General features: G+C 45.0%; 1 protein-coding gene across 3 annotated transcripts in view; it reads left to right on the forward strand.

Moving 5' to 3' along the window:
* The window catches only part of gtdc1 (glycosyltransferase-like domain containing 1), a 60,958-nt gene extending 42,904 nt beyond the window's left edge, over nucleotides 1–18,054 (forward strand). Inside the window, exons 5-11 of one of the 3 annotated variants that reach the window (XR_011521035.1) lie at nucleotides 5,633–5,746; nucleotides 5,811–5,936; nucleotides 16,124–16,233; nucleotides 16,352–16,496; nucleotides 17,503–17,573; nucleotides 17,650–17,736; nucleotides 17,813–18,054. Coding sequence is in view for 2 of the 3 variants with exons in the window: in XM_070553004.1 (XP_070409105.1) it covers nucleotides 5,633–5,746; nucleotides 5,811–5,936; nucleotides 16,124–16,233; nucleotides 16,352–16,496; nucleotides 17,503–17,573; nucleotides 17,645–17,736; nucleotides 17,813–17,887 (733 nt within the window). In the remaining variant the exon portion in view is untranslated. Of the gene's footprint in view, nucleotides 1–5,632; nucleotides 5,747–5,810; nucleotides 5,937–16,123; nucleotides 16,234–16,351; nucleotides 16,497–17,502; nucleotides 17,574–17,644; nucleotides 17,737–17,812 lie in introns of all 3 variants that reach the window. The other 2 variants (XM_070553004.1, XM_070553005.1) reach the window with 2 other exon arrangements.
* The last annotated feature ends 1,070 nt before the right edge of the window (nucleotides 18,055–19,124 follow it).

Below are 19,124 nucleotides of genomic sequence, written 5' to 3' on the forward strand. Positions count from 1 at the left end.
TTATATCAGTTAAAAAAAAGGCCATTCTTCGTCTTGATGTCAGATTGATTCATGAATATATTGTCAATCAGTGTAATACTATCGGCTGTTATCCTGCTTGGTCTCAATATCAACGGAAAGAAACCTAAACTAAACATTTAATTGATAAATTCAGCTATTTTAGTATTATCATCTGATTTAAACATATCAATATTAAAATCACCACAAATTAAAGTCATTTTGTTCCTACATTGCCCAAATAATGTTTCAATACGTTCATTAAACTGATCTATAGAAGAACCAGGACTACGATACATACAACTTATAATGATCTCAGGCTCAGGGGGAGAGAGGTTCAGAGTCAGAAGAACCAACGTCAGAGCTCCAAGATATCTTCCAGCATTATCAGGTTTCATGATGACCTGGCTACTAGGATCTGTGATGGACTCTTAACAACAGAATTGTTTTTGATGAGATACACAAGTGGGACCATATTCCTTCCTAAACTGATCTTTAGCTTCAGAATCCAGTTGAGTAGAACAGATCTGGTTAGTTCTGTAGGATTCTCAGTAATAAGAAGCCAAACTTCACTATTCCGATTGGAACCAGACCAAAGCAGGTTTCTAACAGTCAGTGGTAGGCCCAGATCTAGACCCAGATCCAGACATGGACCCAGATTCCCACCAGGCTGGTTTCACCTTATGCCAGGGCTGCTCCATTATGGCAAAAATGATCATTCTGATTGTTTTGACTGAAATCAAGATCTTGATTATTCCCTCCATCCATCCATTTTAATCCGCTTATCCAGAGTCGAGTTGTGGGGGCACTATGTCCTCTCCCCATCCACCTGGGCCAGTTCCTCCGGTGAAATCCCCAACATAGTCCCTCCAGCATGTCCTGGGTCTACACCTAGGCACCCTTCCGGTTTGACGTGCCTGGAAAACCTCACCAGGCAGGCATCCAGGAGGCATCCTGACCAGATGCTCGAGCCACCTCAACTGGCTCCTCTCGATATGGAGGAGCAGCGAATCTACTCCGAGTCCCTCCCGGATGACCGAACTTCTTACCCTATCTCTAAGGGAGAGCCCAAACACTCTGCGGAGAAAACTCATTTCGGCGGCTTCTATCCGCGATCTTGTTCTTTCGGTCACTACCTAAAGCTCATGACCATAGGTGAGGGTAGGAACATAGATCGGCCGGTAAATCGAGAGCTTCGCCTTCTGAATCAGCTCTCTCTTCACCATGACAGACCGGTACAATGCCCGCATCACTGCAGATGCAGCACCAATCCACCTTTCGATCTCACGCTCCAGTTTTCCCTTACTCGTGAACAAGACCCTGAGATACTTAAACTCCTCCACTTGGGGCGAGACCTCATCCCTGACCCGGAGAAGGCATTCTACCCTTTTCCGAATCAAGACCATGGTCTCAGATTTAGAGGAGCTGATTCTCATCCCAGCTGCTTCACACTCGGCTGCGAACCGCTCCAGCGAAAGCTGAAGATCACCTTCTGATGAAGCCAACAGGACCACATCATCTGCAAAAATCAGAGACCTGATCTTCAGGCCACCAAAACAAATGCCCTCAACACCTTGGCTGCACCTAGAAATCCTGTCCATAAAGGTTATAAACAGAATCAGTGACAAAGGGTAGCCTTGGCGGAGTCCAACTCTCACTGGGAATGAGCCCGACTTACTGCCGGCAATGCGGACCAAGCTCTGACACTGGTCATACAGGGACCTAACAGCCCATATCAGAGGGCCTGGTACCCCATATTCCCAGAGTACCCCCCACATGGCCCCCCGAGGGACACGGTCAAACGCCTTCTCCAAATCCACAAAACGCATGTAGATTGGTTGGGCAAATTCTCACGCACCCTCCAGGGTCCCCCAAGGGTATAGAGCTGGTCCAGTGTTCCACGGCCAGGACAAAAACCACATTGCTCCTCCTGAATTTGAGGTTCAACAATTTGACGGACCCACCTCTCCAGAACCCCTGAATAGACCTTACTAGGAAGGCTCAGGAGTGTGATCCCCTGTAGTTGGAACACACCCTGCGGTCCTGCATTTTAAATAAGGGGACCACCACCCCGGTCTGCCAGTCCAGTGGGACTGCCCCCGATGTCCACGCAATATTGCAGAGCCGTATCAGCCAACACAGCCCCACAACATCCAGAGCCTAAAGGAACTCTGGGCGGATCTCATCCACCCCTGGAGCCTTGCCACAGAGAAGCTTTTTAATCACCTCAGTGACATCAGCACCAGAGATTTGCGAGCCCAATTCAAAGTCCCCAGACTCTGCTTCCTCGCTGGAAGATGTGTTGGTTGTGTAACGTCCACAAATGGTCGGTTTTTCATGTACAGTTGACCTCTTCGGCATCTGGTCATATAGAGACAGGAGTCTACATGTGTCGCCTTTAATCTGCCTGATCCTGCATTCCATCAGCTGGAGTACAGAGCTTCTCTGCAGCTCTGAACACATGATAATGTATTGTCAACATCATGTTCCTTTCTCAAGGCCTCAAGCTTCCCTTATCATTCTACAGGACTCCTCATGCCTCTGAATAAAGTGAACACTCTCAGCTCATATGAGTTGCTTAATCAAAGAATGAACTCTTAAATATAATGTGAACATTTAAAATTTATAAGTTAATTAATCATTAAAGCATAATATGGTTGGATGAACAAATATTATATGAATAATAATAATAATGTTTTCATTAATCTTTGTTTGAATTACTGAAGTTTGAAATGAATGTTATGTTATTATTACACTGAAAGATTTACATATGGATCAGTAATGTTTGATATGACAAGGCCATCATCATCCACACTCACACAAGGTTCATTAGAGATAAATTAAAGTTAAGTTAATCCTATATAGCATATCACATCTTCCTAGTCATCAGTAAAGGTAATGTATTGAGCTTAAAAGCAACAATATTTACACCTCTACAGTGGGATTGAGGAGGTCTTCGAAGTATTCTGCCCACCGATCCACAACGCCCTGAGTAGAGGTCAGCAGCACACCTTCCCCACTATAAATAGTGATGGTAGCACACTGCTTTCCCCCCCTGAGGCGCCGGATGGTGGACCAGAATCTCCTCAAAGCCGTACGGAAGTCTTGCTCCATGGTCTCACTGAATTCCTCCCTCGCCTGGGCTTTTACCTCATTGACCACCCGAGCCGCAATCCGCTCGGACTGCCTCTGGAGTCCCACAGGCCAAAAAGACCTGATAGGACTTTTTCTTCAGCTTGACAGCATCCCTAACCACCAGTGTCCACCAGCGGGTTCGGGGGTTGCCACCATGACAGGCACCGACAATCCTGTGACCACAGCTCCGTTCGGCCACCTCAACAATGGAGGCATGGAACATGGTCATTCTGACTCAATGTCCCTCGCCTCCCCCGGAACATTTTTGAAGTTCTGTCGGAGGTGGGAATTGAAGCTCCTTCTGACAGGAGACTCTGCCAGACGTTCCCAGCAAACCCTCGCGATACGTTTGGGCCTGCCTGGTCTGACCGGCTTCCTCCCCCACCATCGAAACCAACTCACCACGAGGCATTGGTCAGTTGACAGCTCCGCCCCTCTCTTCACCTGAGTGTCCAAGACATGCGGCCGCAGGTCAGATGAAACAACAAAGTTGATCATCAAGCTGCGGCCTAAGGTATCCTGGTGCCAAGAGCACATATGGACACCTATACGTCTGAACATGGTGTTCATTATGGACAATCCATGAGTAGCACAGAAGTCCAATAACAAAACACCACTCAAATTCAGATCACGGAACTGTTCCTCCAAACCACATCTCTCCAGGTCTCACTGTCGTTGCCCACGTGAGCGTTTAAGTCCCCCAGCAGAACGAGGGAGTCACCGGAAGGAGCGCTCTCTAGCACCCCCTCCAAGGTCTCCAAGAAGGTTGGGTAGTCTGAACTGTAGCTTGATGAATAAGCACAGACCACAGCCAGCACCCATCCCCCCACACGTAGGTGGAGGGAGGCTACCCTCTCATTCACTGGGGTAAACCCCAACGTACAGGCACCAAGATGGGGGGCAACTAGTATGCCCACCTCTGCTCGGCGCCTCTTTGTGGGAGCAACTCCAGAGTGGTAGAAAGTCCAACCCCGGGGCAGGGGCTTTTCTGGTCACAGTCTCCCTAGGGTCCTTGCGCTCTGGGGCAGCTCCTGGATCTCTGAGACTTGGAGCTCCTTCCATCTCGCATCTTTGGGGGGCGGATCTGTGGCCCCTCACACTCTCTATTGGATGCTCCTATAGAGAAACCTTACAAGCGCGAGTATGCACACAGGTGCTCACATGGTGCTCTCATAAGGATAGACTTCGGCACGTTTAACACATGTCTTAAGGCTGTCGTTGGCACTTAATGCACTGTGATTTATTATCGCGATTGTTCAGAAAAACAATGTTGATTTTATTTTTCCTCATCAGGTTGTTGCAGTGATAGTTTGCTCCTGTTGTATTGTTGTGTGCCCCTTTTCTTTTTTTTTCTGATAGTTTATTTTTGTGGACCCCCCCAACTTTTTCTGCAAGTTTTTGGCCTATTGGATTACATGGGAAATCCTTCAAAATCCTTTCATCCATTTGAACTTACATTACTTTGGCATACATAACTTGGAGACTACATTGAAAGATTCAGTCACAACAGTATCAGCTATTACTACATGACTGCTTCTTGATACCTTTTACAGTTTTTCTAAAATCACAGTTTATGTTTGAGGTATGATTTAGGATCATTCAGAAATGTTCAAGATAATGGAGCGTGTAGGAGGGCCGACCCTCCCTTGCTCCATTTCAGGCAGTGTCCTGAGGGAACTGTAGGTCATATCAAAATCAGACACACACTGGCCTACAGCTGACAGACAATCCTACGTTTTTAGCCACAATTCATGAATGTACTAAACAAATAGTTGTAGTAGCGTTAATTTGTTTTTAGAATGTTCAAGTTTAAAAAATGTTTTTCCCCACTCTAGAGTAGAGCTGAACATGTTTGACTGAGATAAATATTCCAAACAAATTTCTGCTGCGACCACATCTTTTTGCGTGGACTCATGGATTTTGGAAAAACCAGTAGGTTTTTTGTCAGCTTCAAGGGAACGTCTTATCTTATGGTTCTTGTGATATGGGCGTCAAAGTGAGAAAAGTGCCAAGTTTTCTGCCATTGGGCTCCATCATAAAAAAGAGATAATCTCATTGTCGGACAGCTGAGATTATCTCATCATATCTCCTGAAAACATGAGTTAGGCTCACAAATATTCACCCAGATCACCATCCAAGCCTTTTTCTCCCAATGCCTTTGACATTTTTTGAATAGGTGAAATACTTTGATCCAAAGCTTTTCTCATTAATGTCAATGCAACTGTGTTTGACTCCAACAGCCAGGAAAAAGGCAGGGAACTACCCCTCTCTATTTCTGCTCTCTGATTGGCTGAGAGTGATCAGGCTTCTGGCTAAACAGAAATCTGCACCCATAACATAGAAACATCATTCAAACTTTAAAAGGGTCATAAGGCATAGGACATTACTATATTGAAGCAGATTCCTGATATTGGTTACCAGCGCAAATGACTAACAAACACATCAAAGAATCTCATTGGAATGAATATAAAAAGCAGCTTGGTTCTGCTCTGTGTTTCAGTCTGCTACCAGAACACAAAAGAACCAGACATCCTTGTTCTGAAAAGAGGTCTGAGGATGATGATATCATCAGGAAACGGGGGAGACAGTCTCAAGATGATGACGTCATCCGGCAGTAGGGGGACAACCGTTTTCTTGTAATATCTTCACATGTCCAATGTATTAATCCAGACCCTAAGATTCTGTTCCTACAGGTCTAGTCTGCTTCGGCCCCCCTGTGGGTCCAAAACCATTGGGACTCCTGTCAGGGAGGTGGCGTCGGCAGCCCAGGTGAAGCCTCTTCACATTGTTTGGCCTCACAGATGGTGAGTTCTGTGTTAGAACCTATCTGCAGTGATTGGGTCCAGATTCTGGGTTGGTTCTTCCAGGGTTTCTGCACGTAGTAATGGCAGTGTATTAAGTGGGCCCACACACATTACTGCTACTTCTAATTTTAACCCCTCAGCACTTTTTTCCCCAGGGTAAGGTTAGTACCGATAGTTATTTTGGTCATATTTGAAATCTCAATTAAACACCAGTTATTTACAGTTCCCACAGTGCCGCCCCTCTTGATACGCAGAACACATGTTCAATGAGGGGCCTCATTTTGTACAAGAGGACCCATTTTCTCCAAGTGCTCAAAGGGTGCATCACTGACATGAGGCACAGTGCACATACAGCTCCATCAGCTCAGCCACCATCAGCCTAGGCAAGAGCAGAGACAAAAAGTGATGAGTTATTTGATACAGTGCACATTCCTGCAGTGATTGACAGCAGCAGCATCTGACCAACCAGTAGTGAAATGCTCCGACAGGCAGGTGAATCCGTGGATGTGGATAGATGGAGATGTCTCGACCCGAGAGCGGGTTTATTTGTCTGACAACTTTCTCTCGTGTATCTCTTAGGCGGCTGGCCATGGCTTGGAGCCTCTGTTTGTCAGTGTCTAGTGCTTCAGGTGTGGGTTTCTGGCTGTAGCTTTTGGCCATTGTTTTTCTCATTGTGCCTTTCTGGAGCTCTGACAGTTGGCTCACTTCTCTTTGTGCTGCCTTGATTTTGGCCTCAAACCTTGGAATATTGGATTATTGTTTGTCTCTGGATGGGGAGTTGATGGTAACTCCCCTCTGACCTTGTGTCCTGGCTCCCACTTGCCATAGTATTTGTGTTGTATCTCATCAATCTCAAGTTGTAATTGCCCGTTTCCGTCTTGCTCCAGTGGTCCACTGTCCGTCAGAGTGCTCTGGTTCACTCTTGGCATTCTCTTGATGAGCTTCAAGAGGTAGTCTTCAAGACTGTTGGAAAACCATTTCAGGTGACAAGCTCATCGAGAGAATGCCCAGACTGTGCAAAGCAGTAATCAGAGCAAAGGGTGGCTATTTTGTAGAAAATAGAAAATAAAACATGTTTTCAGTTATTTAACCTTTTTTAGTTCAGTACATAACTCCTCATGTGTTCATTCACAGTTTTGATGCCTTCAGTGAGATTTTTCCAATGTAAATGGTCATAAAGATAAAGACAGCATTGAATGAGAAGGTGTGTCCAAACTTTTGGCCTATACTGTACACACACACACACACACACACGTTAGGAGTGGGACTTGATTAAAATAATTAATTAATTAATTAATTAATTAATTAGAGGCTTTTTAATTAATCTATTTGTCCTCAATGCTATTTTAATTAAAAATAATTTTACTGAGGCACAGACTAAAACTATTGACATGGACAATAATATTGTAAACTCAACTCCTTTTATTTCTGAAAAAGTGCATTTAAATTGCATTTCAATTCAAAACAGTAGCAACATAATATATATCCCTGACAAAAATAGGACAGAACTAAAAGTGCGAGACTTTGTCGAGTACATTTTTGTAACAGGATTGTATTTAAATGATAATAAAAAAATGATATTAATAATAATGAAAGTGTCAACATAAAGGGCAGTTTTTCTTCTTAAACTGTAAGACAGAGACCAGCTTCACTTTTAAATTCAGAGTCACATTAACACAACACGCTTTGTACATTAGGTTAATAGAGTTGAATCCTTGTACATTTTAGTGCAGAACATAACAAATCCTTTGGACTTTCAACACCTCCATGCTTACTTATTCTTCTTTTCTTTCAGCCATTTACTCAGACTAGCTTGTTCACATTTTCAGAGCTCAAAGCGGCTCTTTTTTGTTACAATGTGACCTGCAAGTGAGAAGAGCCTCTCACAAGGGACAGAAGTGGCAGGGCTAATGAGATACTAGCGGGCCAGGATAGCCAGCTGTGGGGGGGGGGGGGGGGGGGTTGTGTTCGACTGGACCACTACTGTAGCGGGCAGTCAGTCTCGTTGATGGTGGATTCTGCTCTGTACAAAGTCAGGACCCTGTTACACACGGTGTCCTCATCTGAATCTGAATCGGAAGACAAAGAAGAAAGAAGCAGGCTCTTTTTCTTTTCTGGCTCCGTCCTGCTGGCTTCTTTCTACTTTTCCTGCAGCAAGGTCTCAAGGCTGGCCCACACCTCTTATTGCTCTCCCCTCGCAAGACACTTAAAATCTTTAAAGCAGTGGTCCTCAATAGGCGGCCCACAGGCCATGTGTGGCGCATGGGACCTCTCTTTGTGGCCCCCACAATCACACAACACAATCAGTCATTCCTCCATTCTCACACACACATTCACACTCTTGTGGTGATGCGCTACTCTGTAGCCACAGCCACCCTGGAGCGCACTGACAGAGGCGAGTCTGCCGTACAGTGGCACCACCGGTCCCTCTGAACACCACCAGCAGGCAAGATGGGTTAAGTGTCTTGCTTAAGGACACAACAGCAGCAGACTTAAGCCTGATTCATGTTTCTCCGTCTGCGTCAGTGCGGAGACACGCAACGTATTTGCTGGCCTGCTGGAGAGCTCCGCAAGGATGGATGGAGTCGAGCTCTCTTTTCTAAACATCCGTCCGTCGAGACGGACAACGCAAGCTTGTAATTGGTCAGGACGCCACTGTCGTCTACACCGCCGCCATTGCGCCCTCAAAAACATAAAAAGAGCTCAGGATAACAAGCGGCAGACACGAAGCAGCTTGAAGAAGACCTCGCGAAAAAACTCTAAAAACATGAACGTTTAATTCCTGCGTGTCTGGAGGAGTGAAAAGATACAAGTGGTGCTCGCTGCAGAACCACAAAGGCGGAGCTGCACCAGAGTCAGCCCCGCCCATTCCATCAGAGTCAGTCCAATTCCTTCCAGTTGTCAGACTTGATTGCATTCTGGAACCAAAGAGGGTGTTATAGCTAATATCATCTAAAATGCAAGATTGAGGACAGAGTTGAGAAGTTAATTGAACAGATTTTGTAAAGCTTCCATATAATTAAAAATCTAACGTTTGGAACTTTTTACCATGTTATATTGTCATTTCCTCATAAGAAACACGCCAAATAGGGCTGTCGCGGTTGAGGAATTCCCCCTGCGGTGATTCAGGGTGGCTTAATATTGCGGTGTGCGATATTATTGCAGCCCTTTTTTATTGCAGTACTATCTAAACATAATGTTTACACATTTAAAAAAGGTTAAAAATTGCCGTGCCTTCTTTATAACACTTTACTGAATGCAGATCAAAGGGCAGTAACAACACAGATCGCAGTAACGTTTGTTTCTCCGACAGTCGGAGTCCGACTGAACTTAAAAACAACAACATTCAGGAGAAGGTTAAACTTTTAAATGCAAATTTGGCTGCAGCATCTAACAAATAAGAAACAAGTCCCCATTTTGTTTAGTTGTTTAAAATCAAGCATAAAAAAATTACATGTACCGGGAGCGTGCGCGCCGGGGGGCGGGCGCACTATCATTTCACTTTCACACACACGAATGACGGTGATTTATAGCTCGGTCACGTCCTTGTTACCTACAAGGAAAACCAGCATGTTAACCATATACGGTTTGAGAGAGGATCTGAGAGGGGTGGCAACATTTCCAGCAACACTGAAAACCCTCTGGGATGGTGCGCTCGTTGCACTAACACACACGTACTTGCTGCGACTGGCGAGCAAAGGGAATCTCTCCCGGTTGTTGCTCCACCATGTCAGGGGGGTTTCTTTAGGGTGGATGCATTCCTCCTGCAGGTAGCGAGTGAGCTCCAGCTCGGCTCAAACTCTCTTCAGGACGGTTGCAGAAGCAGTGCTTGTCCGGGACTTTAGCAGGTCTCCGAGCATTTATTTATTTTTGCCGCTGGTGGCAGCTCTGTCTCGGCCAAGGACTCTGGCTGCGCAGCAGCTGACGTACTGAAAACCAAAGTGCTCCCAAAGGAGCGAAGTAACGTTTCGTTTTGATACCAGTGCAGCCGTCCTTCTCAACATGCATCATTGAGTTGAACCAAGTTCAGTAATCGCGGTGGCGCATGATGCAGCGCGGTGGGCTTCTTCATATTGCAATATTTCATTTTTGCGGTTACCGCGACAGCCCTAACGCCAAAGCCATTTTTGGCCTCATTCATGCATTTTCCTCCCATCTCTGTTTCAATTTGGTCTCCTCCCCCGAAGCGGGTCTGGTCTTGGTTCTCAAATCTGGATATTCTGTGAATTTTCTGACAAATTATTTCTGAAATGACTTCTACTGAGACACCGTGGGAAAAACCATAAATCCCATCTACAAAGTCACACTGGATGGCACAATTACATGTAACGCCACTAGCTTTTATATCAGATGTGGTGGTGAAGTGGTTATGGAGGAAGGTTGGCACGCAGTTTTGCGCAGGTTCGCCTCCGAAAGGTAGTATAGAGGTAGTTTATAACCCTTTTTCTTCTTTTCTAGATACATTTGCCACTACTATGTTTACAACAATTTATTGGTATACCGTTTACAACAGGGGTGTCAAACTCATTTTAGCTCAGGGGCCACATTGAGGAAAATCTAGTTCCAAGTGGGCCAGACCGGTAAATTAAAACCTGCTTCTCCCAGTCATTGAGGGCGCGCCATCTGTAGCGAGGCTTACAGCGCGGGACTATTGCACTCCGACCCTGTCCAGCTCTCCAACGAGTGCGGTGAAAATATCAGCTGCTGTTGTTGTATCCGTCATGGGCACCACCTCAACAAACTCCTCAGTGACGGTCAACGTGTCATCAACTCCGTGGATGAAAATCGCCAGTTGAGCAACACCTGTAATGTCCGTGCTTTCATTAATAGCAACTGAAAAAGCAATAAAGGACTTTACTCTTTCCTTTTATTGGCTGTCCAAATCCGCTGAAATATCAGAAATCCTGTCTGGAATTGTGTTTCTGGTCAGGCTGATATTTGCAAAAGCTTGGTGCTTTTCAGGGCACACGATCTCCGCTGCCTTCATCATGAACGTTTTTACAAATTCCTCCTCACTAAATGGTTTTGAAGCCACTGCAATTTCACTAGCAATCAGGCAGCGAACTTTCACTGATATATACATATATACACTGATATCTCGGCTGTGAGTAAACGCAGACTGCTGTTTCTTCAGTCCGGCCAACAGTTCATTCACCTTCTCTCTTCTCCGCTGTCCTTCAAATTTGTCATATTTTTCGGCATGAAGACTCACATAACGGCGACGAAGATTATATTCTTTCAGCACTGCAACATGCTGTGAACACACCAAACACACAGCTTTTCTGTTCACTTCCATGAAAAAATAGGGGGGTGTCCATTTTTCTTGGACCAACCTGCACTCGGTGTCCACTTTTCTCCTTTTTGACAGAGACATCTTGGGCTGAAGCACAAAATGTAGATTTGATATCGGGGCAAAACAAAGTAGCTGTTCAGAACACCTGTTGCACTTTGTTGACTACTTGCTCTGGCTGAGGATAAACGGCTTGCTTGCTTAACACAATGCCTATTACACCATCTAGTGAACGTATTGGGAACAGCAAGTTTTTCATTGAAAAATTAGAGTTTCTTTTCACTCTACATTGTAAATTATGAGAATAAAGTTTATACAACCATCTCGCGGGCCAGACTTAACCCATTTGCGGGCCGAATCCGGCCTGCGGGCCGTATGTTTGACACCCCTGGTTTACAATATAATGACTATTGTGTTTGTTTTTTCATTTATTCGGTTATTTAGCCAGTGTGAGTCAATTTGTGAGCAGCGTTTCAACTAAAATGCTGTTTAGGAACGATCAAATTCAAAGAACTTTTTGAGACATAAATATTTTGCAGAAAATAAACATTACATCTAAAATATAAACAAATTAAATTTTTCAGCTGGCTAAATAGATTGCTGCCGACCCCACCGAGAGTCGAACCAACATCAGCTGAGGGGAAAGTAAAATTTCTGGCAGACAATCTTGCCACTAGACTTCTGGTGCAGCTCCGCCTTTGTGGTTCTGCAGCGAGCACCCTCTCAAAAGATGTGCAGCAAGCGTTTTTTTTGAGGACGGAAATGACAGGAAACGTGGGTTTAGATGTGGAGGAGGATGAGAGACAAATTTGTCTGTGTTAAAAAGTCTCTTATATACAAAAAAAACACAATATAAACACACTATCTTGGACCGATACATGACAGGATACCACAGAACAGCGCTGCGCCCTCTGCTGTCCTTCCTGAGATGGAAGAAGGAAGAGCGAAAAAGAGAACTGACATGAGAATCCAGGGTGAGAGCTGGGTCAAAGATCACACCAAGATTCCTGACAGAGGGTTTGGTGTGAGAAGAAAGCTGAGCAAGAGAGTCTCTGACTTTGGGAACCAGCTAGTCTGGGGCACAGATGAGGATCTCAGTCTTATCTTCATTCAGCTGCAGAAAGTTCCAAGCACTGAAACCGAGTTCTAGTGGCCTGTGAGGACTAATGACCTGATGATTCTGGCCTTCATCTTGAAAACTTTGGACACTCCTGCACTAGAAGAACCTTTTGAACATCATGATAATACAGAATTACAAAAATCAGGTTTGCGTGGATGGGTTTATCATCTGACACCTGTACAGCAGCAACGACCATCACAGTCGGCTTTCAACACCATCTGCCTTATAATTTAGAGAACGGATCTACACACACACACACACGCTTGACCGTGGTTGTAACCAGTGTTGGGAGTAACGGCATTTAAGTATAATGGTGTTAGTAACGGCGTTATCTTTAGGTAACGGAGTAATCAAATTAAATACTTTTCCCATTATTGCAACGCCATTACCTTTACTGTGCATGTAAAGTGGTGCGTCACTTCAGTGTGGATGAATGAAGCGTAGGGGTGTCAGGCTTTCTGGCACCATAAGAGTCACAACTGAATGATTCTGACCATCTAGAAAGAACATTTCAGATATCTGAAATGTTCTTTCTACATAGTCAGAATCATTCAGTTGTAAGTTGTAAAACTTTTGGTAACACTACAGTAAAGTTCCCTTTATTAACATTACCGTTAATGTTAGCTGTTAAGTGTCCTCAAGGTTAGGACAAAGGGACGGGGGGTGGCTGGTCTGCATAGTAATGCTTTACATAATATGGTTAAGCTAGCAGTTGATAATACTTTATTTAATAGTTTATTAATGCATTAAGTAACATTAATAAATGGTCCCAAATTGTAAAGTGTTGTAAAATTTTGGGATGTTATGGACATTATAGAACATAACTGTGTCATAGAACATAAAAATAACATCACTTACTTTGCTAAGTAACTAATTAACCAGCTCAGTGACCTAGTGGTAGACTGTGTGACCTGGGACTGGGAGATGGGGGTTTCATTCCCGGTCCCGTCATACCAAAGACTCACAGACTAAAAAATGGGACCCAATGCCTCCCTGCTTGACACTCAGCTTTAAGGGGTTGGATTTGGGGTGGGGGGGGTGTAAACCACCATATGGTTCCCAAGCGCGGCCACAGCTGCAGCTCACCGCTCCCCTCCATGGGGATGGTCTGCATACATAGATGAATTTCACCAGTTTGTGATGATGACTATGGGACTTTTAACTTTATTTCTTTTACAAACTGGTAACTTCGTTACTAACTCATTTACTTATTGGAAAAAGTAATTTGTAACTATATCTAATTACTAAAATTCCTTCTTCCATTTTAGTAAGACAAACTTGGTTTTAAAGATGTTTTTTCAACCTGCTGACAGTTTGAAGTGAAGGCTTCAGTCTTCCTCAGAGCATTTTCCGACATTCTGCTGACATGTCATTTAACAGCTGGCTAGTCTGGGAGCGATATCAAACAGGTTAAATATTTTCCAGAGGTATATCAATATATACACGCAGTGGTAAAACTGGCTGCACATTATTTTATTTATCTGTAGTTTGTTGAAGTACACTGAACAAAAATATAAACGCAACACTTGTTTTTGCTCCCGTATTTTATGAGCTGAAATCAATCATCTGAAACTTTTTCTGCAAACACAAAACACCCACAACTCTCAAATATTGTTCTGAAATCTGTCTACATGTGTGTTAGTGAGCACTTTTCCTTTACCAAGATAATCCATTCCACCTCACAAGTGTGGCATATCAAGGGGCTGATTAGACAGCAAGAATAACGTACAGGTGTGCCTTAGACTGCCCACAATAAAAGGACACCCTGACATGCAGGTTGATCAAAAAGGACAATGCCACAATGTTGTAACCCTTGAGGGAGCGTGCGATTGGCATGTTGACTGCAGGAATGTCTACCAGAGCTGTTACCTGTTAAATGAATGTTCATTTCTCTACCATAAGGCGTTTCAGAGAATTTGGCAGTACATCCAAATGCTCATAACCGCTGACCACGTGTGACCACACCGGCCCAGGACCTTGTGTGTGGCGTCATGTGGGTGAGCGGTCTGCTGATGTCATAGTTGTGGAACGAGTGGCCCATGGTGGCGGTGGGGTACTGGTATGGGCAGGCGTATGTTATGGGCAACAAACACAGGTGCATTTTATTGATGGCATCTTGATTGCACAGAGGTACCGTGACGAGATCCCGTGGCCCAAACGTTGTACCATTCATCCACAATCATCGCCTCATTTGCAGCATTATAACACATGGCCCCATGTTGCAAGGATCTGGACACAATCCCTGGAAGCTGAAAACATCCCAGTTCTTGCATGGCCAGCATACTCACCAGACATGTCACCCATTGAGCATGTTTGGTATGCTCTGGATCGGCGTATATAACAGCGTGTTCCAGTTCCTGCCCATGTTCAGCAACTTCCCACAGCTATTAATGAGGAGTGGACCAATGTTCCACAGGCCACAATCAACAATCTGATCAACTCTATGTGACGGAGATGTGTTGTCCTGCATGAGGCAAATGGTGGCCACACCAGGTACTGACTGGTTTTCTGCCCCACCACCCCCATAAAGCAAAACTGCACATGTCAGGGTGTCCTTTTACTGTGGGCAGTCTAAGGCACACCTGTACATCAGCCCCTTGACATGCCACACCTGTGAGGTAGGATGGATTATCTTGGTAAAGGAAAAGTGCTCACTTACACATATGTAGGCAGATTTCAGAACAACTTCTGAGAGTCATGGGTCTTTTATGTTTGTAAACACATTTTCAGATGTTTGAGTTCAGCTCATGAAAAATGGGAGCAAAAACAAAGTGTTGCGTTTATATTTTTGTTGTGTATATTGGGACAGTATGATGGAGGTAAGACCTATTGTCAGCTGAGAGCTCCTGGTGGAGCAAAGAAGTTAAATATTCAACAAAAGTACCACCGGAGCCAGTTGAGGTGGCTCGGGCATCTGGTCAGGATGTCTCCTGGACGCCTTCCTGGTGAGGTTTTCCGGGCACGTCCAACTGGGAGGAAACCCAAGAGAAGACTCAGGACACTCTGAAGGAACTATGGATTCCCCCGGAAGAGCTGGCCCAAGTGGCAGGGGAGAAGGAAAGTCTGGACCTCAGCTTAGGCTGCTGCCTCTGTGACCCGACTCTGGAAAAGTGGCTGAAAATGGATTGATGGATGGATGGACAAAAGTTAACAAACTTAACCGATTTTGGTTCTGAAGATGAACAGAATCCTCCTCGATGTCCAAATCGGGTCGTGGGTTTTCTGAGTCAAATGGTCTAAAACGTGTCTGCACCTCCAGTAGTGATATCCAGCTAGTGGGGTCGGAGTTCGGTTGAACTTCTCCGGTAATCCGATATCCGTTCTGGTCGCCGTATCCCAGAGGAAAAACCAATGTGACCGACTAGCAGAGGCTTCAGAAGCTACATCTGACTGATGATACGTTGTTTTGCTATAACGCTAACGCAGAAACACTGGAGTCGGGTTGTTTACTACAGCTGTTTCAGCTCCTTGTGGAACGCCACCAGCTGTCCAGGGCGCAGACCGGAAGTTAGTCTCTGTTTTTCCTGCTCCGGTCACAAACATCAGATTTTCTTTAAATTCCAGCCGTGAAAATCCAAAAAACCATTTTTATCTGAGGTTTCAATACTTCTCTACACATGCTGTTCAGAGGAGTTCAGCCTCTGGCCGACATCTTTTTAGACCGTTTTCTTACTAAAAGAAAAGAAGGAATATTAAATCATAATGAAGACTAAATGAACTATTTAGTGAATAACTAATTACTTTTTTACTGGTTGTAACATAGATCTGTGTTTGAAGGGAACACGATAAGAACCCCGAGTTGTTCTTCAACACTCTGCTCAGACTGAAGGAGAAGTTGTTGGACTTTCATGTGTCGGTGCTTGGTGAGACGTTCACTGATGTGCCAGGTACACACACACACACACACACACACACACACGCGCGCGCGCGCGCTCATCATGAGCTGGTTCTTACCTGACCCTTCACCAGAACAGAGTAATGAAGATTTGTGTCCTCCTGTTGCAGAGATCTTCTCCTTGGCTCGTGTCTCTCTGGACTCCAACATCCTGAACTGGGGCTTCCTGCCCAGTAAGGATCATTACCTGCAGGTTCTGTGTGACGCTGACGTTGTCGTCTCCACTGCTAAACATGAGTTCTTTGGAGTTGCCATGTGGGTGTTGTTCTGCTGCACCTCTCCACCCGTTCACTAAACTACGAACAGATTAAACTTTCTTATTTACTAATTTTTATTAGTTTCACATTCATATCATACCTATTTTAACAATTTCAGACTAGGAGGGTGTTTCCCAATGTCAAGGCGCCTGGCCTCGCAGTGTGATGTCTTGTGAGGCCAGGACACTGTCCTTCCTCGGTCAAAGAAAATGGTTAAACAACAGACTTACATCACGTCCTGTCACATGACACGTGAGGTAACGTTATAATTTATATGTGTAAGTTTCAAATATAAAGATATAACAAGCCTTTTACTTTTTTCATTGTGCATATGTTTATTAAATTAACTATGTAAGCGAGTTACTACCTGCTAGCCACCGAAGCTGCAACATAAAAATATTTCAGATATCAGCCTGAAAGCGACAATTAGTTCACTTACATTTAAACTTGAAATTTGCCCGCGAAGTAGCTGCCGGCTTCTGATCCGCCGTCCTTTTGAAAACACTGCGCTGGATTCCAGGAAATTTTTGACCAAGGCTAGGCTACAAGACACCTCCCGAGTATCCTTGCTCAGCTAGCTAAACGGCTAACAAACGGAGAACACGCGCCTCGGTAGAACATGAACATTGAAACACGTCTTGGCGGCTCCCGATGATGTGTCTCCTAGGCAACCAGGGCGGGGCCAAGGCATCATGGCGAGGTTCCTTGGCACTGAGAAACACCCTCTGTTTGGGACCCTGATCTATCAGGAGTGTGCAGGGAAACATGACTGACAGCCACCAGCAGGGCGGGAGGGTCTGCCCCTTTTCCTGTGGGAACTTCTGTTGAACTTGGTAGAGCCCCTCCTGGATGAGTGGAGTTGTTTCACCTGTAGGCCCACTCTTGTAACACTACCTGTGTGAGGGTGTTATTTATTCTGTGCATCTGCCAGTGGCTTCAGCTAACTGGAGAAGGGAAAGATGATGAAGCTGTTGCTTCAGGGTGTTTTCACTCTGGTGTTTCAGGCTAGAAGCTGTCCACTGTGGCTGTTTTCCTCTGTGTCCGAAGGCCCTGGTGTATCCAGAAATATTCCCAGGTAAACACACCTGTCACACCTCTTCCCTCTGTCCTATCTACGCTCCACACCTGTTCTTGTGTTTGTTGCAGAGCAGTATCTGTACTCCACACCTGAGCAGCTATGTAAGCGTTTGCAAGAACTCTGCCGGAGGCCAGACCTTGCTCGTGAACATATCACCATGGTAACGCCGCTCTGTTTTGTGGCTTTTTTGTTCTCTTTTGGGTCCCAGTCAGTGAACTGGTTCTGGTTCTGTGCAGGTGGACACCTCCTTGTACTCCTGGACCTCCCTGAAGACACAGTTTCAGTCTTTGCTGACATCTGACGGTCCCTGAATGCATCACAGATCTAGTTTCTGCATCTCTGGTAGTTAGGGTCAGAGCTGGGTCAGGTCTTTTCCTCTGCAGAACTGAGCAGCTCGGTTCTGGTCGTGTGTAGGAAGCGGAGATGTGCTTTCTACTGGACATGATAATGTTTTTAATAAAAGCTACTGAAGGATTCAGTTGGACTGGTTCTTCTGCTTTTACCTGCGGAGAAAACCAGACTGGACTCGCTTGTTCTGCCCAGTTTGCTAAGAACCAGGCTGATCAGACCTGACTGATCCACTTTGAGATGGTTTTAGTTCTAGATTAGACAAACCCAACAGAACCAGGTAAAGGCTTAGTTGTCGGTTTAATGTGGACCATGGGCTTCAGAACCAGAACCACTGTTGTCTGCAGACCTCAGATTGTCAGCAGGACACCTGTAGTTCTCCAGAACCCCTGCTTTGTTCTTACCCGCACTGTCTCTGATGTGATAGGCAAAGTTCTGTGCCCATCCCGTCTGCCTGTAGTTCTGACCCAGAATGTGACCTTTCACCTTGGAACCTAAGTGGGTTTTGGAGGAGAGGGGAAACCATTTTTTACAGCTGATATAAAAATGTCATCTCGTACCAGAACCAGAGCACTCCAGCCTCAATACAGACTTGACTCCATGGCACTGGGTCCAGTAACGGCCACGTTTTGGTGGGTTTAATGGTTTAACATCAAACCAACTGAAACCAGGCTCCACAACAATGCACTTTGGTTCTGAATGTTATGTTTGAGGGTTGTTGGGTCCATGATGGAGTGCTGCAGTAAAAAGTACTTCGGCTTCTATCAGCAGCATTTTAAGTCACAGGTCCAAAGAATCCAAGAGGGCTCTGGACCAGCTGCTCTTCCTTCTGTCTGGTGTGTTTGAGACTGGGACCAAATGGAGGTGAAACAGTCATGTTCAACCTCAGTTTATGTTGTTCTTTAGATGTTTGTCCAAGTTTCTAGTGTTTGGGCCAAAGCTGAGGTGTAAGTAAAATTGATTTCTATTGCGCCTTTAACTAAAACAATCTCATCAAAATGAAAACATGATTATAAGACAAGAAGAAAAAAGTCATAAAACAAAAAATATTTAGGCAAAGGTGCCCCGCTCAGTGGTCGAGTGGTATGAAACTGGGAGATCAGGGTTCAAATCCCGGTCAGGTCATACCAAAGGCCTTCTCAATGGGACCCAACGCCTCAGCTTTAAGGAGTTGGAGTGGGGGTTAAACCACCAAATACA

Source organism: Nothobranchius furzeri, chromosome 7, assembly GCF_043380555.1.
Source record: "Nothobranchius furzeri strain GRZ-AD chromosome 7, NfurGRZ-RIMD1, whole genome shotgun sequence".
Classification (NCBI taxonomy): Eukaryota; Metazoa; Chordata; class Actinopteri; order Cyprinodontiformes; family Nothobranchiidae; genus Nothobranchius; species Nothobranchius furzeri.